Source organism: Geotrypetes seraphini, chromosome 19 (assembly GCF_902459505.1).
Source record: "Geotrypetes seraphini chromosome 19, aGeoSer1.1, whole genome shotgun sequence".
Taxonomy (NCBI): Eukaryota; Metazoa; Chordata; class Amphibia; order Gymnophiona; family Dermophiidae; genus Geotrypetes; species Geotrypetes seraphini.
The window spans coordinates 10,440,971-10,468,435 of NC_047102.1; the positions used below are offsets into that span (position 1 = coordinate 10,440,971).

The 27,465-nt window shown below is 43.5% G+C and overlaps 1 protein-coding gene across 1 annotated transcript; it reads left to right on the top strand.

Annotated features, from left to right (window-relative positions):
- Window positions 1-1,057: 1,057 nt before the first annotated feature.
- LOC117352341 (homeobox protein aristaless-like 4) lies at window positions 1,058-26,399 on the top strand. Its single transcript, XM_033928768.1, has 4 exons — window positions 1,058-1,064; window positions 2,716-3,023; window positions 19,217-19,345; window positions 24,693-26,399. The coding sequence occupies exons 1-4, from the start codon at window positions 1,058-1,060 to the stop codon at window positions 25,002-25,004; spliced, it is 756 nt and encodes a 251-aa protein (XP_033784659.1). The 3' UTR covers window positions 25,005-26,399.
- Window positions 26,400-27,465: the final 1,066 nt, after the last annotated feature.

The following is a 27,465-nucleotide window of genomic DNA, read 5'->3' on the forward strand; positions in this document are numbered from 1 at the left end:
GAATATGTATTTTGGGACCCCCCATTCAATTGCAACAGTTTTTATTAGCTAGAGAACAGAAATGATTTTACTTTTCGTTGTTTCACAACTGAGAAATTGTAGGAGGTAAAAGTAGTATTGAAGGGTTTAATATTCATAAAAGTATGAATCAAGAACCATTTCTTTGTTTCTTCTTATCTTTTTGTAATTAGAAATGGTGCCATGTCTCCCCATTGTTGTGGGCTTTGAAAAGAATTTTGTTTTGTATGTATAAATACTGTTAAATTATGTTAAGAATCCTTTTTTTCCTTGGTATCATCTGATACTGTAACTATTAAATCTGTATAAATTAAAAAAAAAAAAAAATCAGTACTACAAGTCCCATAATGCCTCAGGATGGAAAGTTAGACATCCAGGATTGGGCAACTTGGCATCTCTGCATGCTCCATTCTACACCACCTACTATGGACATAAATGAAGATAACATTTCACTTCTGACATTCAAAATCCGTCAGTCACAACAACCGATCTTCCTTCAGAAGCTACTCATCCCTTCTGGTCCCTTGAGGACGCCAAGATCTGCAGATCATAATCTTTTGGCTACTTCCTCTTTACAAATCATCAACAAAAGAAGAGCCGAAATTTTCTCAGTACCCGCGCGGCAAACATGGAACCACTTACCGTCCTTTATTAAAGAAGAAAGTTGATTAGATAAATTCAAGAGCTCCCTTAAAAGTTTCCTTTTTCAAGATGTTTTTTGAGAGCTAAATTCAAAGATAAACCTCCGATCCTTAAATCAATACAACCACAGTTACAACCAGCCTTTCTTAGGCTACCACCTAACCCTCCCCTATGATTTTACCCATTTTATGTTCAAGTTTATTGAAAAAAATTTATACCGCTCAATTAAACTTCTGAGCGGTGTACAAATAAGTACTAATAAGGAACAGACAATACAAACTTACATAAATGAATCTCATGATGAGTTTACAAGACAAGTAATACACAAACTTTAAACAAACAGAACAAGAGGGGGGGGGGGAAAGAGATGAACTACAATGGTTAAAGTAAAGTGAACATGGAAGGTAAGGTACGATAGGAAGGGGATTTAAAAAAATAAAAAATAAATTTAAAATTTAGCCCTAATAAGGGCAGTTAGGTGTCAAAGGTGTCATTGAAATAAGAATGTTTAACTTAATTTAAATTGAGGAAGAGATACTTCTGAACGGAGATGATTAGGGTTAGGGTTCCAAAGAGAAGGGGCAGTTACCGTGAAGTTATTGGATCTAATAAGAACATAAGCATATGCCCCTGCCGGGTCAGACCAGGGGTCCATCACGCCCAGCAGTCCGCTCCCTTGGCGGCCCACCAGGTCCATAACCTGTAAATGCTCCTTACCTAGGATGTTTATATCCCATTTACTTAATGTCCCGTAAGTAACTCGCTATCCTCTTCTCTTTCAGGAAGTCATCCAGTCCCTTTTTAAACCCCAATAATGTACACTATCCTATCACCTCTCCTGGAAGTGCATTCCAGAAGTCCACCACCCTCTGAGTGAAGAAGAACTTCCTAGCATTTGTTCTGAATCTGTCTCCTCTCAATTTTTCTGAATGGCCTTGTGTTTTTGTTGTCCCCGCTAGTCTGAAGAATCTGTCCCTCTCCACCTTCTCTATGCCTTTCATGATTTTATAAGTCTCTCCGCTTTTCCAGGTAAAGAGCCCCAACTTGTCCAACCTTTCGGCATATGAAAGGTTCTCCATGCCCTTAATCATCCTTGTTGCTCTCCTTTGGACCCTCTCGAGTATCGCCATATCCTTTTTAAAGTACGGCGACCAGTATTGATGTACTTTAAAGAAGGGATCGTTAAGAGATTTTGAGACATAGAACAAAGGGCTTTAGACAGACAGTAGGGTATGATTAGACTATTGACAAATTCGGGTTGGTTACTTAAACGGGTTTTAAGTCAATAAAAGAATTTTATCATTTATTCTGTGCTCGACAGGGAGCCAATGAGCTTTTTGAAGTAGGGGCGATACGTGATCGTATTTTTTGGCATTGAATATGATTTTTATGATTTGTTCTGTATGATTTGTTGTCACCTGATTTCCTTTCTTGTTATGTAGTTCAACCCTCTTTCCTTTTAGTGATTGTTTTGTCTTTTAATATGGTCTCTGTGGTTTTACCCTAACTATTTTTTTTAATGTAAATCGCTCAGAATGTTTATAAGCGTTTTATCAAATTTTAAATTAAACTTGGAAACTTGGAACATAAAATGGTGAAATAGATATACAGTACAGTTGAGAAAAAAAAAGAACAAGAGTATAGAACGGTGGTCTCAAACTCACGGCCTGGGGGCCACATGCGGCCCGCCAGGTACTATTTTGAGGCCCTTGGTATTTTTATCATAATCACAAAAGTAAAATAAAACCATTTCTTGATCATATGTCTCTTTAGCGATAAATTACAATATTATTATTATTAAGACTTAGCCAAAAGGAAAGATTTATAAACTCTAAAGAGTTTTTATCTCATGCAAAATTGTCATTTCTTTAATACGACATTAACTATTTTTTTTCTGAGGTCCTCCAAGTATCTACAAATCCAAAATGTGGCCCTGCAAAGGGTTGGAGTTTGAGACCACTGGTATAGCAGAATTGTGTCCAGTGAAAATCATTTGCATCAATCATTTCCCTGCTCCTAATTCTGTCTGATAACGTTTTTATTTTGATTCTTCAGCTAAAGAAAGGACCTTGGCAGATCCTGAGTTAACCCCAAACAGTGACTCTGTGGGGATGGATAGCGGCTACCTCGCGGTGAAGGAGGGGGTGAAAGGAGCCCAGGACAGAGCAAGCACTAACCTGCCCAGCCCAATGGAGAAGGCTGATTCTGAAAGCAACAAGGGCAAAAAGAGGAGAAACCGGACCACCTTTACCAGCTACCAGTTGGAAGAGCTGGAGAAGGTCTTCCAGAAGACCCACTATCCCGATGTCTATGCCAGGGAGCAGCTGGCAATGCGGACAGACCTAACGGAGGCTCGAGTGCAGGTAAGCCGGAACAAGCAACCTGAATGCTAAACAGTTAGGCCTCAATTCTATAAATGGTGCCTTGATTGGCAGCGCCTGGCTGATTTTTGCACGGAATGCTAAAAGATTTTAATTGGTTTAATCGGTGTGATGATTGAAAACGACATTAAAAGTCAATTTTTTTTTTAAATGATTCATTTAAGTCCCATATGGAAATTGGCAAGGCGCTTAGACTAAAAGTAGGCCGGGTTAGGAATTTGGGCGTGGAATGCGTTAGGTGCCGGTAAATTAAGCCAAGAAAACCCTGGCATAATATACCGGCACCTAATATTATGATTCCTACTAGCGTCTAAGTCGAGTTAAACGTCGCCAGGTGTGATTCTATAAATGGCACCTGAAAGTTGATTGAGAACCGCACCAAGAGGCCACTAGGCATCATTTATAAAACCAAGGCCTTAAGGCATAACCCAAAAAGTATCGCCAATGAGTCAAGCACTTCTTTTAGATATGGAGGGATTGCCCTACGTTTTCAATTGGGCGTAATTATTGATTTGGACACTCCTTTTTCAGTCATAGGCCAAGATGAGTTCCATTCAAGTCTAAGGGGTCCTTTTATGAAGGCGCGCTAACCAATGTAACATGCGCTAAAGATTAACACGTGCTAAATGCTAAGGCATCCATTATATTCTATGGGTGCCTTAGCATTTAACACGCATGCTAAATTGGTTAGCGCGCCTTAACAAATGAGCTCCTAAGTATCTCCCTGTCCTTGGAGGCCTCACAATCTAGTTTTTGCATCTGAGGCAAAAGAGGGTTAAGTGACTTGTCCGGGATCACAAGGAACAGCAGTGGCATTTGAATTGAGCACCCCTGGATGTCAAGTCCAGTGCTCTAACTCAGTGGCAAAACCAGACAGCCAATTTTGGGTAGGCCTGAGCCCAAAGTAGGCGGGCATCTCTCTCTCTTTCTCTCCCTTCCCACCCCCTCAGCCCATGCAGCGGTCTCTCTTTCCCTCCCTTCCTTCCCCAACCCATGTAACCTGTCTCTTACCCTTCCTTCCCCCTTCCACAGTGAGTGCAGCATCTTCAGGTTGCCAGCAGTGGTTCCTACATGCTGCCGGCAGCTGACCTGGAAGCCTTCCATCTGATGCAAAATGCAAATGTGTCAGAGGAAAGACTTTCAGGTCAGCCACCAGCAGCATGGAGGAACCATTGCTGGCAACCTGAAAATGCTGCACTCACTGTGGAAGAGGAAGGGAGGGAAAGAAACAGGCTCCATGGGTTGGGGGAGGGAAGGGAGGGAAAGAGAGACTGCTGCATGGGCTGAGGGGGGGGAAGGGAGAGAAAGAAAGAGAGAGAGATGTCCGCCTACTTTGGGCTCAGGCCTACCCAAAATTGGCTGTCTGGTTTTGCCACTGGGTTAGAGCACTGGACTTGACATCCAGGGGTTCCCAGCCTGTGGTGGACAGGCGGTCCTGAACTCAAACTCAGCAGGCCAGGCCTGCTCCATGGCTACACCCCTGCTCTAACCACTAGGCTAGTCCTTTACTTTTTCTCAGTCTGAGTCTTAATCAGATCCGTCAATGCCCAAACGAGAACATGTCCGGGTTTTTCCAGATGTCTGATAACCCTAATTATGGGTGGTCTCTGGGGCGATGGAAGGTAGCAATTTTCCCCAAAGACACAAGCCGTGCTCACCGCCATCACCTTAGGCCAGATCTCCATTCCTATTAGAAACTGACCCGTTTTCTGCTCTGACCTGCAAAAGGAATGCATTCAATCCAATCCATTTCAGTGGCATTTTCTGACGTGTCCTTCATGCTGAACACACACATTCAAAAATGATCTACAAAATAGTGTTTGAAAACTATAAAACTCATCAGAGTTCCCACCAGTTCAGTGCCAGAGAATGTAAGCTAAATATTCATCGAACAGTGCAGGCTTCCTCAGACCACTGCTGCCCTCCACGATACGTTAACAAAACATTTTAAAATCTCAACCCTGTAATCCCATTCTGGTGAGCACGAAAGCCGAGGGAAATATTAGCCCCCTGACACTGATAGCAGGCTTTCCGCCTCCTCCTTTCTCTCATTGTGAACAGAAAGTGGTCGTATATCTCGATCCCTTTCCCTTCTTAAAACTCTCAAGAAGCCAGTGGAAGGAGCAGAAAGCCTGAGCTAAGCCCTGCAGGAAATTAAACATGAAATGAAAACAAGCTCAAGACATTCAGCCCATTCCCAGCCCACTGATACAGCAGGATCTGGTTTCATCTTCTTTTGCGATGAATTCTAGTCCTGTTCTCCTCGCCCTGGTGGGCTGTACAATGAAGGACAAGCCAGAGGCACCGGTGGTGATTGTGGTGAAGTAATTCCACCTGCAAAGAAATGAACATCTGATAGGGGTTGTTTTCTTTGAAGTGGAGGTGACAGGCTGAAATGCGTCCGAGGGTTAGGATGTAATCATCCGTCAGGCCAGAAAGAGGCATCTCGTACCAGAATTCATAAACAGATTAATAATTCCTTACGCACCTAATAGAGTACTCCGATCCCAAAATCAACATCTTTTAGCTATGCCATCACCAGAAAAGATAATACAGGACACCATACTTTGGTCAATATTCTTCACTACAGCCCCTCAGTTATAGAACTCGATGGATACTGAAGAGACTTAGTAGATAAAGGCAGGTTGTTCACACCGCTCCAAGGTAGAGAGAACGAGAGGGCACTCTCTAAAGTTGAAAGGGGATAGATTCCATACAAACGTAAGGAAGTTCTTCTTCTCCCAGAGAGTGGTAGAAAACTGGAACGCTCTTCCAGAGTCTGTCATAGGGGAAAACACCCTCCAGGGATTCAAGACAAAGTAGATAAAGACAGGTTGTTCACCCTCTCCAAGGTAGGGAGAACGAGAGGACACTCTCTAAAGTTGAAAGGGGATAGATTCCATACAAACGTAAGGAAGTTCTTCTTCACCCAGAGAGTGGTAGAAAACTGGAAGGTTCTTCCAGAGGCTGTTATAGGGGAAAACACCCTCCAGGGATTCAAGACAAAGTTGGACAAGTTCCTGCTAAACTGGAACGTACGCAGGTGAGACTGGACTCATTTAGAGCACTGGTCTTTGACCTAAGGGCCGCCGCGTGAGCGGACCGCTGGGCACGATGGACCACTGGTCTGACCCAGCAGCGGCAATTCTTATGTTCTTATGGTCAAGATGATTTAACTTAGCAGGATTTGTGTTTGTTTGTTACTTTCTTGGGCGGGTGGGGGTTGGGGGGGAGGGGTTATGAATCCTTGGGGCCCATAAGAGTCCAGGGCCCTGAGATGGCGGTGTTTGTATCTTTACTCTGCGATTGGGTTGGGGAAGATTCTGTGCCATTGTCTTATTTGTTTACTGCGATGCTCCTGTTTTAACTGGGACTTTTCCATCTGCTTTGTGTTTGGTGAACTGGCCTATGTTTCTTGTTGGTTTGCTTATTATCCATAAAATAAAAACTGTTTCAATCCTAAAAAGGGACGGGAGGGGGGGGGGATTTATGATTCCTTTTTTCCTCTCTGTATTTAACCTTGTTGGCTTTTGACTTTTTTATTTCTTTACCATGTCAGTATCCTGGTTGCCTTTCCTTGCTGTGTCTGTCATTACACTTTATTAAGACGGGGAGAGGGCTAAGGGGGGGTGGGTACAGTGTCTTGCTTTGCTCTTTCCGGCATGTTCTTTTACTGTCCTTCTTGGGGGGGGGGGGGAATAAGGTGCTGCATATTGCTGTTGAATACAAAATCTTTTGAACATTTCATGTAACTTATGTTGCATGACCCGTTTCTGTCTGTTTGTTCAATAAAAATTGTTGTACCATAACAAAGTTTCTGAAGGAAATGTCTATAAAAAAACCCTATGAACCAGATAGACTTAAAAGAACCCATTGCTCATCCCTGGAAATGTGCTATGAGAAAGGGTCCATTATATGGGATCCAACTGGTACTTTTAACTCAGAGTGGCCCTGGACATGTCTTCCTTTTGAGGACATATCTAGGGGTCCAGACAGCTTTTCAAACCTGGCACTTAGTCCGGGCTTTGAAAGGTTTCCGACGCTGGGACTGTCTCCGCGAACATTGCGGATACAAACTGGTGATGTCACGCGGACACACGCAATGTCATGTCGAATCCACACATGCGGATGCCATCCCGACGCATGAACAGGTTAAGGGGATGAGGCTGGGGGTGGGAAGGGTAGAACTGGGCGGGCTGGGGGCGTGGCATTTTCCTTCAGGAAAATCTGGTAACCCTAGTCAGTAGGCACTTTTAACCTTGTGCCACTCTCCTCTCAATTACCTTTCGGGCTCCTATTACCCCTCCTCCCTATGATTGTCATAAATAAACTCAACAATAATGGCTACCCCTAGGTCATCCCTCCACAATGGTCCTATAAAAACACCATCTGTTGCAAACCCTGAGCAGAGCTGGGTTGATGGTTTTCCGAGTCTGTGTGGCTGTCAAGATCTCTTTTGCTTTTACTGCAGCTGCTGTTTGCCACCCCCTAGGCGACCTCCTAGTTTGCCTAATTGTTAAAGCTGGTCCTGGGACTGACCATTGTTAGGATGCTAAGCTCAGTGGATCTCAGTCTGATACAGTTTGACTTTTCTCATGTTCTTATTCAAGAACAAAATACTTTATATAGCATAAAGGGCTTTTCACCTTATTACAGCTCGAAAGTGAGTAATAGCAGCTTCTCTATGAACGTTTCAGCAAGAATAGTAAGAAGAAAAGCAGCTCACACACACGTGACCCTGCAAACATGATAGTGCCATCTGGTGGCCTTACAGTAGATTTCATATTCAATATAGTAGGCTTTAATACAGTGATCTTCACTCATTTTTATATTGAGGCCGCTTGGCGTTCAAATGAGCTGAAGGGGAGCCACTGAGGCATGTCCATCACGTCCAGCCTGCCTTCAAACTTTTTATTGGTGCGAGGGCGTTTCAAAATTCATTCTCTTCTTCTATTGAGAAATGGTCTTCAAGTACGTAGCTCTTCCTCCCATCCACTTATTTAATTAATTTGTTTTATATCCCCGTCCTCCCCAGAGAGCTCAGAATGGATTTGCAAGGTTACTTACATAATAATAGACAAAAAACGAGATACAGAAACTAAGGTAGTACGGGCTACAGTGTGATTCATAACATAACGTAACATAAGAATTTATTTCTAGACCGCAATTACCCGTCTAGAATGCAGTTTACAATGCAGTTTACAAAAGATTAGCTATAATACATAGTTCGAAATAACAGACATACAACAGGTGATCAGGCCCTGTCCAGTTTTTGTTTTTTTTAATTCGTTCGGGAGCAGCAACGTCTATTGAAGTCAAAATCATCAAGGACCACACAGATCCACCACACAAGAAAGCAAAAGAGTCGTGAAACGCATAGGCAACAGCCTCGAAAGGGTATTGGTGGAAGTTTTGACTGAAATTTCTTGATACGTCAGAAGTTGCGTAGTACCTTAGGCCTGGTTTTACTAAGGTGCATTAAAAACAGGACTTATGGTCGCGTTAAGTATACCACTGAACAGAGGAGAGAGTCTTGAATTTAGCTGGTTGAATATGGCCAGTGTAGAGATATTATATCTGAAACTAAATTTTATGTTGGATCCAGCTTGGAGTTAGTAGGCAAAAAGAGGCCATCTCCGTGTTTTACTCAAAGCTAACAACTGATAATAACCCTGGAAGGGTTCAGCCTAAAAATTCCAGAAATGTTCCTACCATGCTAATCTGGGATAAAGGAGAAAACCTTAGACTCCTGAGGGGCTGGTTCAGCTGTAACCATTTATTGCAGTTTCATGAAATGTCTCCTTCAATCTGGATCAGAGGTACTTCTGATGTGGGCTTGGAGATAAATGTTTTGTTTTCAGTTTAAAGCTGTTACAGTCTTTCGGTTTCTCAATTGAATAGGACCAAATTTTTTGCCCACTTTAGTTAGGTGCCATCGACTCGTGCTCAAGTCCTAGTGACTTGATGAATTACAGATCTAAAGTGAGATCGGTTTTGTGCTCGTCCGGTAAGATCCTCCAACGTCATCTTCATGGTTGTGTTCAGCATATCCTGCCCTCTTTGCCCAGTTCCTTTGATCTTCCCAAACACAACGTCCTTCTCCAGTGATCTCTCTCTTCTGATGGTGTGACCAAAATAAGACAGTCGTAACGTCATCATTTGGGCTTCGAGTGACAAAGCCGGTTTGATCTCTTCCAGAATCGATATGTTAGTTCTTCTGGCGGTCCAGAGCACATATAAAATCCTTCTCTACGAGTCAGTCTTCTTTCTGTCTTTTTTTCCCCGTAGTGTCCAGCTTTTGCACCCGTAATTGACCACTGAGAAAATGAAGTGTCCAGCTCATTTTACAGTGGTTAGAGCTATAGCCTCAGCACCCTAAGGTTGTGGGTTTCAAATCCACGCTGCTCCTTGTGACCCTGGGAAAGTCACTTAATCTTCCACTGCCCCAGGTACATTAGATAGATTGTGAGCCTACCGGGACAGAGAAAATGCTTGAAGTACCCGTATGTAAACCGCTTTGAGTGTGGCTCAAAAAGGCGGTAGACACGTCTCAAACCCCTTTATGGGTCCTTTTATGGAGGTGCTCTAACTGATTTAGCGCATGCCAAAAGCTAAGAAGCTCATAAGTATAAAATTAGCTTTCTAGCATTTGGCATGCGCTAAATCAGTTAGAGCACCTCCATAAAAGGACTCCTTGGTTTGTTATTACATTGAATTTGCAAGCAAAATGTGTGATCTTTTAATTCTTTATTTAATAATTTTATTCTAATACAGCAATCTCACTAAACCCCATAGTCAACATTGAATGTGATTTACAATCTTAATAAACTAATAAAGATATTGCAGCTTTTTTATCCTACTATTAAAACAATCCTATCCCCTACCTCCCCCATCCCAGGAGACCTGGATCCCCTATCTATCAAAATAAGACAACATATTCTTCATTAAGCTTCTTTTTCTATTTGAATATAACTCTCCCATATATCGTTAAACTTTGCCCATTGATTTGTTACTAAGGCCGATAATCTATATTTCTCACAAACTATTCCCAGGCATTCCCTCGTATCTCGTACATCTTGCATGCGCCATTGCTGAGCCAATGTCAATCTGGCAGCTATAAATGCCAAATCCAAAAGTTTATTTATTCATTCAATTTTCTATACCTGTCTATTCCCAATAGTGCCCTTTCGGCATTCAATTTAAGTGGAGTTTGAATTAATCTGCTCACATAACCAAATACTTGTTCCCAAAATCTCTGTACCTTTTGACATTCCCACCACATTCTTTCCAGCAGGTAGCATCACTCTGCTTATTACATTTGCGAATTAAGACCGGAGTAGTATACCAACGTGTTAAGAGTTGATAGCATTTTCCACTAAAGTGGTAGCTCTAGCTCAGGGATCTCAAAGTCCCTCCTCGAGGGCCGCAATCCAGTCGGGTTTTCAGGATTTCCCCAATGAATATGCATTGAAAGCAGTGCATGCACATAGATCTCATGCATATTCATTGGGGAAATCCTGAAAACCCGACTGGATTGCGGCCCTCAAGGAGGGACTTTGAGACCCCCTGCTCTAGCTGTCTGAAAAAGATGCAATACAATTACCCCCCCCCCCCATTCATCTATAGACCATTCCTTCCCCAGATCTCTTTCCCATGCTTTCATGTATGAGGTGTTGATTAATTTATCTTCATTTATAATTTTGTATAACCAAGAAATACAACCTTTTCCTAATGGTTCCCCTGCAAAATGTGTGATCTATTGTCGCACACTCCACTGTGTTTTGTGTTCCTGTTTGTGTACAATCTACTTTAAAAAATATCTAGGAATCAACCAGTCATTGTGAGGAAATCAAATAGTCTCTCCCACCAGAGGTCCTGTAGATTATAGCCTTTGGAAAGAGTATCGGATTTAACGTCAGCCTGGAAGGTACAAGGCTACACTAATAGTTTTTGATTGAGATCCTGCATCTTGTACATAAAACTTGCAAAGCCTGTGGAGCTCCGTCTTTGGCAGTCTTCAAATCCAGGCTAAAAGCCCACTTTTTCCCGAGGCTCCTCTTAATTCCAAACTCCCACTCAGTTGCAAAGTAGCCGTGTCTTGTTTTTATCATTCCCTCTGTGGAAATTCCCTAACCTTTATTTATCCTGTTTGTTTTAATTAGATTGTAAGATCTATTGAGCAGGGATTATCTCTTATATGTTTAATGTACAGTGCTGTGTATGTCTAGTAATACTATAGAAATCGGTAGCAGTAGAGGGCTAAATTTAAACTAAAACAAAACTAAACCTTGGATTTATAGACCAGGTCATCACCGAAACAGGAGCTCAACTCAGTTAACAATGATTAAAAATAAAAGTGCAGTGGTACCCCCGGAATCCGAACGCCCCAGAACTCGAACAAGTTGGAATCCGAACTATTTTATTTTTTTAAATAACATTTTGCCCCAGAATCCGAACGACGTTTCGGAATCCGAGCGTACGGGAACTGCAAGCGTTGCTCAGCCCAAAGCTTCCTCTCTGACGCAACTTCCTGTTTCCGCCCGGGCGGTTCACGTCGGAGGGAAGCTTTGGGCTGAGCAACGCTTCCCGCTGCCGATCTCGCTGCCTTTGCCGACTATGGCAATTAGGGGCCCGATCTTGCCGTCTATGCCGGTGGGACCAAGGAACGGATTGATCCAGTTTCTTTTATTTTCAAAGGGAAAAATTGTCTTGGAACTCGAACGGGGTTCTGGATCGGGTTAAGTTCGGATTCCAAGGCCCCACGGTACATAAAAAAAAAAGGGATAAGAAGAAAAAGAGTAAACAAAATAGAAATAGTCCTAGGAAACTTAAGAAGAACGATTTCCAAAATAATTTGCAAACAGGGATGTTTTCAGAGTTTTGCAAAATAGTTGGAATTTAAGGAACGAATGCAGGTCTGATAGTGGAACAGAAGTTTATCATTTGGTTAAGTTTATTCAAGTTTATTAGGATTTTTATATACCGCCTATCAAGGTTATCTAAGCGGTTTTTACAATCAGGTACTCAAGCATTTTTTCCTCTCTGTCCCGGTGGGCTCACAATCTATCTAACGTACCTGGGACTATGGAGGATTAAGTGACTTGCCCAGGGTCACAAGGAGCAGCGTGGGGTTTGAACCCACAACCCCAGGGTGCTGAGGCTGTAGATCCAACCACTGCGCCACAACGATCGCTCGCTCAGGCACTGATTACTGGGTCCTTCCGTTCATTGCAGTTTCCTGCATAAGTCTATTAAAATTACACGAGGAGAGTCGCTCTGATCCCCTCTCCTCCCCCCCCCCTGCAGGATTCTCCTGCCCATCTGACCCTGGGAGCAGGAGAAAGACAGCCAGACCCTGAAAGGCGCTTCATAGAAACTCAAAAGTTGTCATCACGGTTCCTCTCGCTGACGTGGGGAGCTTTACAATGTCAGAACGCACACGGGCACAAACTCACCGTGCCAAACTTAAACCAGAGGGAGGGTACAGAGTAAGCCGGACCCCACATTGGGTTAGTGCTTGAGAGGAACAGTCTGTTGGTCCCATTAAGAGCAGCTGACAGCTGTACAGCCGGCCGAGCCCTTTAATGTCGCCCGTGACTTACGCATTTATCGCCTCTTCTCGGATTGACCCGGGGGAAGCTGCACGCTGCTGCATTTCTTAAGTTAAAGCAATTGAAATTTGTTTAGGGCAGAGGTCAAGGACTGTCTCACTTCTCATTCTGAAGAGACAGAGCAAGGGAGGCTTCAAAATAAGAAGAAAAAGTTCTGTTTTCATACAAGGGGGTGGGGGTGCTGAAAAGTTCTCAGCCCAACCAACCTTCTAAATTCTGAGCATTATTTTGCCACTGTAGCTGAAAAGAGAGCTAATCTAATCTAATCTAATCTAATCCTTAGGTTTGTATACCGCATCATCTCCACGTTCGTAGAGCTCGACGCGGTTTACAGTAGGAGAAATAGGAAGGAACTACAACAGAGGGTTAGAGGTAGAAGTGTGAAGAAAATTTAGAGGACTTGGGATGCCAAGATATAAGAGTTTCCTTGATTCCTAAATTGGAGGGAAACTTGCATTTTTTGAGAAAAGCCAGGTTTTCAGATGTTTGCGGAAAACTTGGAGAGAGCTCAAGTTCCGAAGAGGGGAGGTAAGGTTGTTCCAGAGCTCAGTGATTTTGAAGTGGAGGGAGGTCCCTAGCTTTCCTGTGTGGGAAATGCCTTTTAGCGAGGGAAGGATAGTTTTAATTTGTGGGAGGATCTGGTGGTATTAGGGTTTGAGGAATTCCAAGAAAGAGGGATAAAGGGAGGGAGGATACCATATAGGATTTTGAAAGTTAAATTTTGAAAGCTACCTTATTTCCTTAAGTACTAATTTGCAGAAACGAAATCTTATGTTTCGACGTTGGTTCAGATCATTAATTGGACCATATCCACTCATTCTGTTCTTGTTTGGGCTGGTAACCAGATTGTGATGTCATAATGCCTCATTCCACCAATAAGAGACAACCTCCTCAGTGACGTCACAATGACTTGATTGTCCTATACTTGGCTCAACCAACCAACTTCCTTAATTTTGTCACCGTAGCTGAAAAGAGTGTCATTCTCTTCTTGTTTTGGGCTGAGAACTTTTCCGCGCCCTCTCGTAAAGCAGGTGACATCTAACTGGAAACCAGAGACATGAAAGACTGGATCATATCCTGGCAAAGTGTTTTTAACCCTCTTTGGTAAAGCGTGGAGAGTGCAAGTCACAGGTTGCACAGCCATAGGGCCCAGTGATCCGGTTCCAGCAATTTCTGATACTCTGTCTCCTGGTTCACTTTAGCACCCGACGTGCCCATTTCAGAGGCCAAAATTAGGAGAACAAGCAGCATAATGCCTTCTATCATTTCAAATTTTAGGAATGCCCAAAACACTCCCTCCGGAAACTGGGGCACATGGCAGTTTTTTGCATCTGCCTTCAGTTTCCTTAAAATGCAATAAAAATTAAGGATCCCTTTTACAAAGCTTCGGTAAGCTTACTGCAGCAAAAAAAAAAAAAAAAAAAAAAAGGCATGGTGGCCTAGTAAGGGGAGGGCGGGGGGAGCAGTCTGCCCCGGGCGCCGTCTTGGTGGGGGTACTGGCACCCATCCCCTTCTCCGCCCCTCCACTCCATCCTGACTCTCCTGCCACGTGCCTGCACCCCTTCGCTCTCTCCGATGTCACTTCAGGGTCCCACATCTAGGAAGTGACATCAGAAGGAGAGCCGACATGACGTGGGCATCAAATTCGTAACGCTGTTCGCAATGAAAAAATTAAAGAGATACGGGGGAAGGGCGGCACGCATGCGGCAGTGGGGTCGAGAAGGAGGGGGGGCGAAGAAGAGGGCAGAGGAGGGGCACTACCCCCACCCCCAGGTGCCACTCATCCTCGCTACGCCATTGATCGCACAGTAATTTTGCCACGTCTGCATGCTACTTACGTGAAAAAAAAAAAACTACTTATTTTTTGGCACAGGAGGGATGTCTGGGTATGGAGAGTGATACAACGAGAAAAGGAGAAAAGGCAAGGTTGATGTCCTTTCAACCAACCAAAAGTCTTTGTTAATATAAAAGTCCCAACAAGGATCCTAGTTTCGGCATTGTTAAACGCCTTTCTCAGGGGACACAAACAATCGGCACCAAATGAAACACTCAAGAGGTATACAGTGTTCCCCCCGACTTTACTACAGGAAGAGGCGGTCGGAGCAGACCGCGAGTGATTCTCTTCACCTGCCGGCGTTCCAGCTGCCCCTCTCCTGCCTTTTGACAGGCGAAAAACCACATTCACGATTTATCGAAATTCGTGGGGGTTCCTGGAACAGAACTCCTGCAAATTTTGAGGGAGTATTGTAATACAAGAAATAAGCGAGCATTCAGAGAAAACTCCTGGCGTCAGTTTGGGTATGGAGAGTGGGCATGTTCTGTGCTACTCAGGCACCCATATAGCAAAACCATCTGTTAAAGATTGTAGATTATTCTCCTCTAGAAGGCAAATGCTTCTGGGCAGAGCTGTGGAATGTTTTGCCCAATGGAATTAGAAATTTATTTAGCATTGGGTTATTTAGAAAGAAAATAAAGACATGGTTATTTCAGGGGTATCACAACTGATTAAGATTGATATTAATGATACTGTAAATGTATGTAAATGAAACTGGCCACGTGCCAGTTCTATAGACACCAACATTTCAAAGTGAGTGCAGAGCCAAACGCAATGCAAATGACTCCTTTCTGGATAACGAGGGTCCTCAGCTCCCTCAGGGCAGGCTGCTATGGTCAATCCAATTGTTTTTGCACAAAAACAGCATTTTATATTTTCTTTTCCGGCAATTAAACAAGTGGTCAAGAGAGGTGGCGTCACACTATTAGGGACTTTGCTTTGATAAAGCGTTCTGCGAAAAAAGTTGGTGTAGAATGTTCCTAATTGAGACCACATATAAAAGCTAAGTACGAGTTAAAAATGAAATAATTATAAGTTATTGCAACAGATGAAAAAATATTTATATATTCTAAATTATACCTAATATAATGGCTGAGGGGAGATAGGATTGAAGTCTACAGAATACTGAGTAGAGTAGAACGGGTTCAAGTGGATCGATTTTTCACTCCGTCAAAAATGACAAAGACTAGGGGACACTGGATGACGTTACAGGGAAATACTTTTAAAACCAATAGGAGGACATTTTTTTTTCACTCAGAGAATAGTTAAGCTCTAGAATGCGTTGCCAGAGGTTGTGGCAAGAGCGGGTAGCGTAGCTGGTTTTAAGAAAGGGTTGGACAAGTTCCTGGAGGAAAAGTCCATAGTCTGTTATTGAGACAGACATGGGGGAAGCCACTGCTTGCCCTGGATCGGTAGCATGGAATGTTGCTACTCTTTGGGTTGGCCTGGATTGGCCACCGTGAGAACGGACTACTGGGACCATTGGTCTGACCCAGTAAGGCTATTCTTATGTTCTTAAGATCCGGTGACGATTTAACCCGTAAAGCTATGTGTAGAGAACTGAACTGAACACGTTGCTGAGGTTCAAGGTTATAGTGGTGGGCGTTTGTGGGGGAGGATGCCCTAATGGTGGTGTCAATCCAGTCGGTTCGCTGAATGGGATATTTCCAAGATTCATGGAATCAAGGGCAGCCTGAAGATGGAGTCTCTTATCCCTTCCAAGGAAGCATTTGAGATGTTTGCTGGCTTCTCTACGGTAAATATTGTCAGCAAAGAAGAAGTGAAGCCATGAGGAGAACTTGTTTAAAGGACTAGAGATCAATTCCATCAATTTTGGTGAAGCAATGATGAATATGTTCTCCTGCATCTGAGTGTTATTTATTTAAAAAAACAAACATCTTATAAACTACCCATCTGTTATTCTAGGCAGTTAACAAACATAAGAAACAACTTTTTATCGTCAAATATATTTTATTGAGCATCAAGAAAAACAACAATTGGAAACAAGAACAAAGAGCAACACGGTAGCTCAAAATTTCACACCATAAACCAACAAACCCACCCCACCAACCCAACCCACAACCCAATCCTCCCCCCCACCCACTCTCATTGATGCAAAAAAAAAAAAAAAAAAAGGACTCTAGCAATTCAAAAGGCAGCTACGAGCCACCGGGGACAATGTATTTCAAAATGGCTCCCAAATTCGCTGAAAGGCACGTCCGGGCAAGGAAGAAATGTCTTGGACTCCTCTCCGTTCCCAGGAAAGCAATGTAATTACATTATATTACATTACATTAGTGATTATTATTCCGCTTGTACCTTGCGGTTCAAAGCGGATTACATAAGAAGAAAGCTGGACATTTCCAGGAGGGTACATGACATTGGAGAAAACAGATTGAGGGTATAGACTTAATAACAGAATGGACATAGTAACTTTGGAAGATAAATCAGGTTACATTACAATTACATATCAATAGTCTTTTCCTTTTTTTGGTCGGTTGAGGGTACGGTGCCAGGGAGTGAGCAAAACCTGGTCGGTGTAAGTGGAAGAGGAGAGGGAGATTGGGTAGATTGGATATACTTTTTGAATAGCAGCGTTTTGATTTCTTTACGGAATGCTTTGTAGTCGGATGTTGAGGTTAACAATCTGGAGATGGAGGGTTCGAGTTTTGCTGCATGCGTTGCTAAGAGGTTATCATAAAGCTTTTTACGATGAGTGCCATTGAGTGGTGGGTATGAGAATGGTGTCAGTGTTCTTCTTATTCTGGGTGGAAGGTTACGGTTTAGGCGATCATTTAGATAGGCAGGAGCAGTACCGTTGAATACTTTGAAGATTAAACAGTATAGTTTGAATTGAATTCTGGCTCTAATCGGTAGCCAATGTGAGTCTAGGTAGGCGTTGGTGATGTGGTCATATTTTCCGAGGGAGTAGATTAGTCTGAGAGCTGTGTTCTGAACGGTCTGTAGTTTTTTGATCATGTTTGTAAGGCATGGTAGATATAGGATATTGCAGTAGTCCACAAGACCTAGTACCAGGGATTGAACAATGATCCTGTAGTGTTCTTTGTCGAAGAATTTCCTTATTTTTCTTAAGTTGCGCATTGTGAAGAATGCTTTTTGGGTAGTTTTGTTGATTTGAGTCTGCATAGTGCAGCATCTGTCTATCAGCACTCCCAGGATTTTGAGGGAGGTTTGGATTGGGTATTTGATTGCTTTAATTTCCAGGTCTGCTATGGATGGGTTTTTATCCGTTTCAAGCATTAAGAATTTGGTTTTGTCCGAGTTTAGTTTTAATTTGTGGTTTGTCATCCATTTTTCTACTTCGTCCAGTATTGTTTCCAGGTGTCCTGTTGAGGTGTGGTCATGGGTTTCGAAGGGGACAACGCCAAAGGGAATAGTCAGGGGCCTCCGCTTCCACCCACTTAAGCAAAACGCATTTGATAGCAATCACTGCCGTCCAACGCGGGAACGTGGAGGCCCCGGGGTGACGAGGATGGAAGTGCAAGGAGGCTCCGAATAGAAACAACTTTTAAAAAATTACAATCACGATATAGGCCCTCTTTTACAAAGGCGCGTGTGGCGTTTTTTTGGCGCAGATTTAGCGCGTGCTAAATCAACGCATGCGCTAGCCATAGGATAACATGCACGCGTTAGCATTTAGCGTATGCTAAAAAGCTTAGCGCTCCTTTGTAAAAGAGGGGGACAATAACGGAACTTAAAAGTACCCCATCAAATTTAACTTAAAAAATACCTCATCAAACAAAACAAGAACTCATTAAGGGCACCGGATTAGCGCGCGCCAGCTGAAAATCTGCCGCTTGCTCAAAAGGAGGCGGTAGCGGCTAGCCCCCGCGTTAAGGCCCCAGCGCGCCTTTGTAAAAGGAGCCCTACAACTCTAAATTTAATTGAATAAAAGCCAAAGATCATTTACTAAGTCAGTAAATCTAACAGTAATTGACTTGAGCAAATAAAAGTGATCCCAATAGCACATTTCCAGGTTTATTAATCATTTCGATTTCACAACCACCGCAGGAAACGTAGCCCGGAAAAGTTGGTCAGCAACCCTGTCCTATTTTGTTACACGCTTGTCATAGACTTGAATGCCGTCTGCCTGAAGGAAGGCCCTGTAGTCTGATCCCACTTCATCTCAAGGGAGTGCCTTCTGCTAATGACTGGAACAGTCAAATCTGAGCGGTTTCTATTATAAACCTGTCCCCTTCCTCGTCATCACATTTTTCATTGTTATAGACTATCATGAGATTGTCATATTAAAATTAATCGCTATAAATAAATATTCACACGGATTTGGTATCTTATTGTTTGCAAAGGAGCGTGAGAGCCATAGGGCTCCTTTTACTAAACGCTAACGCCTCCATAGAGCTTACATTAGTATTTTTCGTTTAGCGCGTGGTTTGTGCGCGCTAAAAACACTAGTGCACCTTAATAAAAGGAGCCCGTAGTGGCTATTCTGCTTTGTGGCTCATGATCCTTGGTTATCCTACACCAGGGGTCCCCAAAGTCCCTCCTTGAGGGCCGAATCCAGTCGGGTTTTCAGGATTTCCCCAATGAATATGCATGAGATCTATGTGCATGCACTGCTTTCAGTGCATATTCATTGGGGAAATCCTGAAAATCCGACTGGATTCGGCCCTCAAGGAGGGACTTTGGGGACCCCTGTCCTACACCTTGAACACTGGACCTCAGACATTGCTCTCTGCTTGTCTCCTCAGGTCTGGTTCCAGAACCGAAGGGCAAAATGGAGGAAGAGAGAGAGGTTTGGACAGATGCAGCAGGTGCGCACCCATTTCTCCACTGCTTATGAACTGCCCCTCTTAACCCGAGCAGAGAACTACGCACAGGTGAGCAAACAGCTGTTGTTGAACTCAGATTTTGTCATATCATTGTAGTATCTAGAATAAGGTTACCATATTTGAAGAAGTAGAAATCCGGATGCATGGCCCCGCCCTGTTCTGCACCCCCTCCCCCAGTCAAACTGCTGAGTTTTGGAAAGTCCGTCCAGGAATCCAGACAGTCCTCTAAAAGGAGTTTTCCCGGACGTCTGGTGACCCTAATCTAGTAATTCATCTTATCATGGACTTCATATGTTCAGTGGAATGTCTTATGAAGATATAGGTAAGAATTTTTGAATACATCCCCCAAAATACCCATATGATGGCCCTTGGCATCTCTGGTCCTCCCTAATCATTTCCTTTTCAGTTTAAAGTCTGTTATGTTTTCAGCCTAAAATGTAAATATTGGTGCCAGCCACTAGGTGGAAGCCAAGTGCATACCAGATGAGCAAATTCTGCTGCTTCCTGTAGAAAACCTGGTTTTCTGTGTGCCTACCTTGTACCTCTTCTTACTCTGAGGGCCTGTTTTACGAAGCCGCGCGGCAACGGTCCCGAAGCCCTTTAAATCTCTATGGTCTTCGGGGCCGTTACCGCAGCGCAGCTTCGTAAAACAGGCCCTGAGTGTGCTGATGCCAGAAGCATCTGGTGATAAATGTGGACTACGTCTCTTTGAACTGCATGTGAGGAGCAGGAGGTAAAAGATCTGAAAATGACAACTAAATTCGAGTAGATAAATTACTTCCTGAATTCAAATGAGCTTTACCTGGGAAAGTACCTTAACTTGCTATAGGTCTGGCTAAAGATGTACAGTGTATTTTGGCTTTCTTTGGGTTGCCATGTAGAAAAGAGTTAAACAATTATTTATTTATTATATTTAGTTAAAAATTTATATACTGCATAAAAACGATGCAGTTTACAAAATTACATGCATACATATTAAAAATACTAAAGCATGTTTCGACAGAAGAAACACAATAAAACATTAACTAACAGTATCACCATTAAAACCTTTTTTTTCAAATTAGAAGGTTCGATTTGATGAACTTCTAGTCTTCTTGCAACCTAACCAAGTACGTTACCGTATGGTCACGCGAGTAACGTCAAGGAGAAAATGTGAAACAAAGTTTTTCTGCTGTATGTTTTATGATCAGCCACATGTATAATGGCATGTGTACTGTGTGTGTATCTTAGCACCCGCTAAATGCTAAGGTGCCCATAGAATATAATGGATGCCTTAGCATTTAGCACACCTTAATAAAAGGACCCCTAAGACATCAAGAAAGAGAAAATGCTTGTTGGGCAGCCATAGGCCTCTTTCACTCTTGTTATTATTGAGTCAACTGAGTGATCAAAGCTGTCGGAACATCACTGCTATTCTCCATGGAGCATCATGTGAGATGGAAGTGGATTTTAGAATACTCCGAGATCAAGATTGCCCCAGATTACAATCATAAACCATCATGAACATTGTGAGATCTTGTAGTAAGATGAAAGCCTCTTCTGTTTCATCCCAACCTCCATCCACCAGATTTTCCTTTAGCAAAATCCGGACCCCTAGACCTTACAGAGCTTACAGGAATAGAGAAAGGACAGGGACAAAACCCACGGGGACAGGACGGGGAAAAATTTGTCCCCGTGTCATTCTCTAATACTGCCTTTCTGAACAATTATTGTCGGATCAAGGCGCTTAACACCAGGTGCTTAAAACTTCCCTATCTGTCCAGAAAGGCTCACAATCTAACTAAAGCACCATATTAAACATTTATTAACATACTAACATATTAGCATAACAAGAAAAAGGCGGGAGGCACCACAGCTGACAACCTAACCATGCGCCATCTTGTAATAGTTACATATTAAGATTTACAATTACCTATTAAGAAGAAACAATATTAAATCACAATAAAAGCCACGTATTAACGTAGAACAAAATCTTTTCCAGAGAAAGGAAAATGGTAAAACCAGAGGACATAATTTGAGATCGAGGGGTGGTAGATTCAAGAGCAATTTTAGGAAATTCTTCTTTACGGAAAGTGGTGGATGCCTGGAATGCGCTCCCGAGAGAGGTGGTGGAGAGAAAAATGACGGAGTTCAAAAAAGCGTGGGATGAACACGGAGGATCTAGAATTAGAAAATAAGAGTAAATATTGAAGAACTAAGGCCAGTACTGGGCAGACTGGCACGGTCTGGGTCTGTATATGGCCGTTTGGTTGAGGATGGGCTGGGGAGGGCTTCAATGGCTGGGAGGGTGTAGATGGGCTGGAATAAGTCTTAACAGAGATTTCGGCAGTTGGAACCCAAGCACAGTACAGGGTAAAGCTTTGGATTCTTGCCCAGAAATAGCTAAGGAGGAGAAGAAAAAACAACAACAAATTTTTAGATTGCATCAGGTTGGACAGACTGGATGGACCATCCGGGTCTTTATGTGCCGTCATCTACTATCCCCCCTCTTCTATGAAACCGCGTTAGCAGTTTTTAGCACAGACAGCCGTGCTGAATGGCCCGCGCTGCTCCCGACACTCATAGGAACTCAATGAGCATCGGGAGCAGCGCGGGCCATTCAGCACGGCTCTCTGCGCTAAAAACCACTAGCGCGGTTTCATAGAAGAGGGGGTATGCTACAGAATGTCTGAAAAAATAAAAATGATGCAAAATAAAAGTTCAGTTCGGCTCAGTTCAGTGTAAGACTGTAACATATATACTGAATTCTTTTATATAATGCATTAAAAAATATTAGTTGGAAGAACTATAAAGCCATCTATTAACTTTATACTTCCCTATATGTTAGGATATTTAAAGCTAGATGTTAGGTTTGACATGTGAATTTGGAAAAATTCTCTCTCTATCTTCCACTCCCTTTCTTCTTTGGATCTGAAGCTCCCTCTCCAAAGTTTCTCTTTCTTCCCCCTCCCCCACCCTAGAGCTTAATATTTGAACCTTTAAGTCTCCTATAACCCCCCCCTCCCTCTCATCCAGTTCCTCCAAAGTTTGTCCCTTGCTCTGCTCTGAATCCTGTAAACTCGGCTGCCAGGGACTTGCCTGACCTTTGGCAGAAAGAAAGGCAAGCGTGCCGTGAACATTCCCGCGCTGGATGCAAGAGTTTGAGGGTCTAGAGACCTCTCGTCCAAGAGAGGACGGCCCGAGGAGCTGCTCCAGCAGATGGCTAAGAAAGAGAAAGATCCGCTCATGGCAAACGACGTTCTCGCGGTTCCTGACACGCTTCCATTTTCTGACATTTCATCGCTAACGCAAATGCAAAATGAATTTGAAGGAGGTAAGAGGTCAGGGTTTAGAAGAAGGGTGAGCGGGAGAGGGGGGGGGCTGTGGAATGCCGAGCTCTTCACACAGGCCTGCACATCTGGATCCTCTCCTGTTGCATTCTTTCATCTCACACTCTCTTACACCTATTCCCCACGGAAAGGCCTCCTGCCGACAGCCTGTTCGGCAGTATACCAGCCTTGTTTTCTATCTGGAAGCCCAGATGTAAGCTTGCGAGGGATGTGCGGCCAAATTCAACGCTTTATAATGTATGGTAGGTTTATTTTCCAGAGATGGAAAGAGCCCCAGGCTGCCGGATACAGAATCAAAATATTTTCCCTTGCTCTTTCACTATAAACTTAAGGCCAGCTTTATGTCACGGGCAATGGCAAAAAAAAAAAAAAAAAAATCCTGCAAATCAAATCAGTTTGTTTCCACAGTTTTAAAATAATTCCTATTTTGCCCAAGGATTTTAGGCCGACGCCAGCCAAACTTCTTTCTTTAGTTTTACAGCTCATCCTCCCAGAAGAGCTCAGAACAGGTTACAAAATGATATACTTAAGGTGACCCGTCAAATGCGCCCTGACAATTGTGCACACGACAAATGCTTGCACTGAATGGGAGGTGCCCCGACAATTGCGCTCCATACTGCCCCGATCACAATCCACATGTGGATACTATTTGTCTTTTTGAGGGTTACAAAGTAACCCTCTTTTTTGAGGGGGGGTGGGGGACACCCCCCCCCCACTACACTTAAAAGATTCACTTGCTATCTAGTGTTAGGGCAAAGTTTACATGATGATTATGGGAACCAATAAGTGGATATCTGTAAGGCCCTGATTTGCTCAGACTCCTCAGGCCCCGTCCCTTGGGAGGGGCTTGAGGCGCCTCAAGCCCCTCCCAAGGGACGGGGCCTGAGGAGTCTGAGCAAATCAGGGCCTTCCAGATATCCACGTATGGCAGATTCAGAGTTGCACAATGTATGTGTACCTTTCAAACCTACGTGGCGCAATTGACGTGCGCGGATTTGTCAGTGCGCCTATACTTAATACATTCAGTTGTGTGTGGTTTCAGTTACAGGTGATTAATACATGGCGCAAAATAGAATGGAGTTTTATGTACAAAGAGTATGGAATACGAGGAGGAGAAAATACGAGGGCAAGGCGTAGGCGTAACGCCAGGCATGCAGTTTCTATTTGTGTTTAACGATTCATTTCGGACTACAGGCAGTCCCCGAGTTACAGACACCCGACTTAAGTACGACTCGTACTTCGGAATGCGGTCGTGGCTTCATTTGATTTCCCTGAGCAGTATTTCCAGTGAGAAAGACTCCTAAACTTCTCCTGTAGCAGATTCAGGAATGATTCATGGGCCACGTTAAGAACAGTGGGTGGACTTTGTGCCTGCATTTTCTGTGGGTAAAACTCTACGCAAAACATTAGGAATGGGTCTGAAAATACGATAAGCATGCATTTTATGAACCCATCGGTGCATGCACTTCATATCTTTTAGACCAGGGGGGTCTCAAGTCCCTCCTCGAGGGCCGCAATCCAGTCGGGTTTTCAGGATTTCCCCCATGAATATGCATTGAAAGCAGTGCAGGCACACAGATCGCGTGCATATTCATGGGGGAAATCCTGACAACCCGACTGGATTGCGGCCCTCGAGCAGGGACTTTGAGACCCCTGTTTTAGACTGACTGAGGAAAAAGCTATTTTCAGCTAGCCAGTTTATCCAGTTGAAAGGTTTGGAAAATTTCCCTGTAGAGGATGATAATGTGCTCTTTTCTGGGACGTTTTGATTTGGTTAACTGTTTTTTTTTGTTCTCTTTCATTTGAAGAGTAGATCCCTCTGTAACTCAATTTCCCTGTCCCTGTGAGTTTTGTTGCTGGCCCTGTCTCTGCCCCATTCCTGTAAGCTCTGCCTTAACAGCACAAGCCATGAACTTATGATTCTAAAGGGTTTGAGGCTTGTGCAGATGAGGACGGAGATTGCAGGAAAAGGAAAGGAGCAGGGACAGGAAAAGAACTTTGTCCCCGTGTCATTCTCCAACTTAAAATCTTTTATCTGACTGTCTTTGATCTTTTGTCTTTCCCAGATCCAGAATCCATCTTGGATTGGAAATAATGGCGGTGGCTCCCCCGTGCCTTCTTGCGTGGTCCCCTGCGACACCGTGCCGTCCTGCATGTCTCCTCATGCCCATCCACACGCCACTGGAGGCGTTTCTGAATTCCTGAGTGTGCCGGGCCCCGGGAGTCACGTGGCACAGACGCACATGGGCAGCCTATTTGGCGGCGCTGGCATCAATGGCTACGACCTGAATGCCGAGCCAGACCGCAAGAGCTCCAGCATTGCAGCCCTCCGGATGAAAGCCAAGGAGCACAGTGCGGCCATATCGTGGGCCACATGACAGAGCGCAGAGAGCTAGCGCCAAAACACTGATGAAGGAAAAGACCCATTCAAGCCATTCTGTTGGACTTAAAATATCAACCGTATGCTCTGGATTTGTGTGCCGCACTTTTAGAAAAAAAAAAACTAGGATGAAATTGACTAGTTATTATAGGGGTTACGTATTAACATAAGTGAAATGCTTCACTTATACTATTTGGAGTGCTCCACTATCAGCATTTAGAGATCAATTATGAATTTGCAATGGCAAAGGGGATTAGAAAGATCTCACATATTTCATATAGACAGTGCATTTTGTTTGCGTTCTTATCTTTTTTTTTTTTTTTTTCCAAAATTGGAGTTTTCTTTGGTGTTCTGTTTGCTGATGACTGGCATTTTCTGCTGACATAAGATTTAAGCTTTGTCAACCACCTCATTAACCAATTAAATACCATTGCACAACCTGTGCTTTCAGATGCTAAAGACTGAGGTCGAACAAGTCCCCTTCAGTATATGGAAGGTACTACGGACCTTATTACATTCCCCTATTGCTGCTTGCTTTTGGGGGAACTTTGTCTTGGCTCTACATCTTAGATGGAAATCTGATGGAGACCTTTGTAGATCTAACTGTAATCATTTCTCTGATACTCCTGACCTGGCTTTTTTTTTTTTTTTTTGTTCCCTAAAACATTCTAGGTGCCGAGTCCAGTGGTTAAAAGCAATTGTATCTAAAAACAATATTTTCTCAGCAGTAGGCCTCAGAGCTAAGATTCAATGCCATGTTCAAAAGAGTGTGCTTTGGGAATAAAATCACACTTCGGGCCTGACTCATTAAGGCTTTTCTTCCATTCTGCAGCTATGGGAAAATCCGATGAATTAGGTCCTTGTTTCTGGGTACTCAAAGTCAGGAAAAACAAAGTTATCAATGCCCCCGTATAAGACAGGATGGAGTCGGTCCAGAGAAAGGCTACTAAAATGGTTGGTGACCTAGGTCATAAGAGATCTCAATATGTACAGTATACTTTGGAGGAAAGGATATGACAGAGATGTTTAAATACCTACGTGGCATAAATAAGCAAGAGGCAAGTCTCTTTCAAATGATAGGAAACTCCAGAGTGAGTTTGTCCAGGTTTTGGAAAGCCCTGACCTCCGGCCATGTCTGGTGGGCCTCTGAGCCTGCACGGATGATGTCACACACATCCGCACATGCTTCATCCAGACGTGGCCGGAGCTCATAGCAAAGAGAGGAGTTTTCTGGGGGCGGGGCTGGAGGGAGGAATGGGGCAGAGCTGGAGGCACAATGGGTCAGGGTCATGGGTCACTCTATCTTCAGGACTCCAGTGAACCTGCCTGTCCCTAGTGATGGAAAACACAATATTGAAGAAACCCCCCCATCCCCAATTGGTAGCCATACAGTTGAAGGACTCCCGCTCAGCTTAGAGCAGGGGTCTCAAAGTCCCTCCTTGAGGGCCGCAATCCAGTCGGGTTTTCAGGATTTCCCCAATGAATATGCATGAGATCTATGTGCATGCATTGCTTTCAGTGCATATTCATTGGGGGAAATCCTGAAAACCCGACTGGATTGCGGCCCTCAAGGAGGGACTTTGAGACCCCTGGCTTAGAGGGAACAGTGCTTCTGACTCTTTTTTAGCCTCTTCTGGCCCAAGTCTCATCTAGTCATGAAATTGGTCAATCGCAGCCCCTTAAACACAGACAAACCCAGTCCCATCTGACCCAAGTATCATCCTAGTGTTTGGGCCCATGTCCATCTCAAACCCTTTCCCTCCAAGTGTTCATCCCAGCCTTTTCTCACCCATTTTTCGTTATCCTCACCTTTTAGTATTTAATGAAAATAAAATCTCTAGATTCACAGAAGAATACTGCATTCAAAAGACCATATAATACCTTTTTTGGTGATGAAGGTATGTGGAGAGGCTGGAAGCACTGAATATGTATACCCTAGAGCAGAGGTAAGCAATTCCGGTCCTTGAGAGCCACAGGCGGGTCAGGTTTTCAGGATATCCACAATGAATATGTACGAGATGGATTTGCATGCACTGCTTCTTTGAGATGCAAATCTATCTCATGCATATTTATTGTGGATATCCTGAAAATCTGACCTGCCTGTGGCTCTTGAGGACTGGAATTTCCAATGCCTGCCCCTGCCCTAGAGGAAAGGAGGGACAGGGGATATATGATTCAGACATCCAAATACTTGAAAGGTATTAACGTCTAACAAAATCTTTTCCAGAGAAAGGAAAATGGTAAAACCAGAGAGCATAATTTGAGGTTGAGGGGTGTCGGTAGACTCAAGAGTAATGTTAGGAAATTCTTTATGGAGAAGATGCCTGGAATGCACTCCCGAGGGAAGTGTTGGAGAGGAAAACGGCAGAGTTCAAAAAAGCTTGGGATGAACACAGAGGATTTCTAATCAGAAAATAATGGTATATATTGAAGTACTGGGCGGACTTACATGTCTGTGT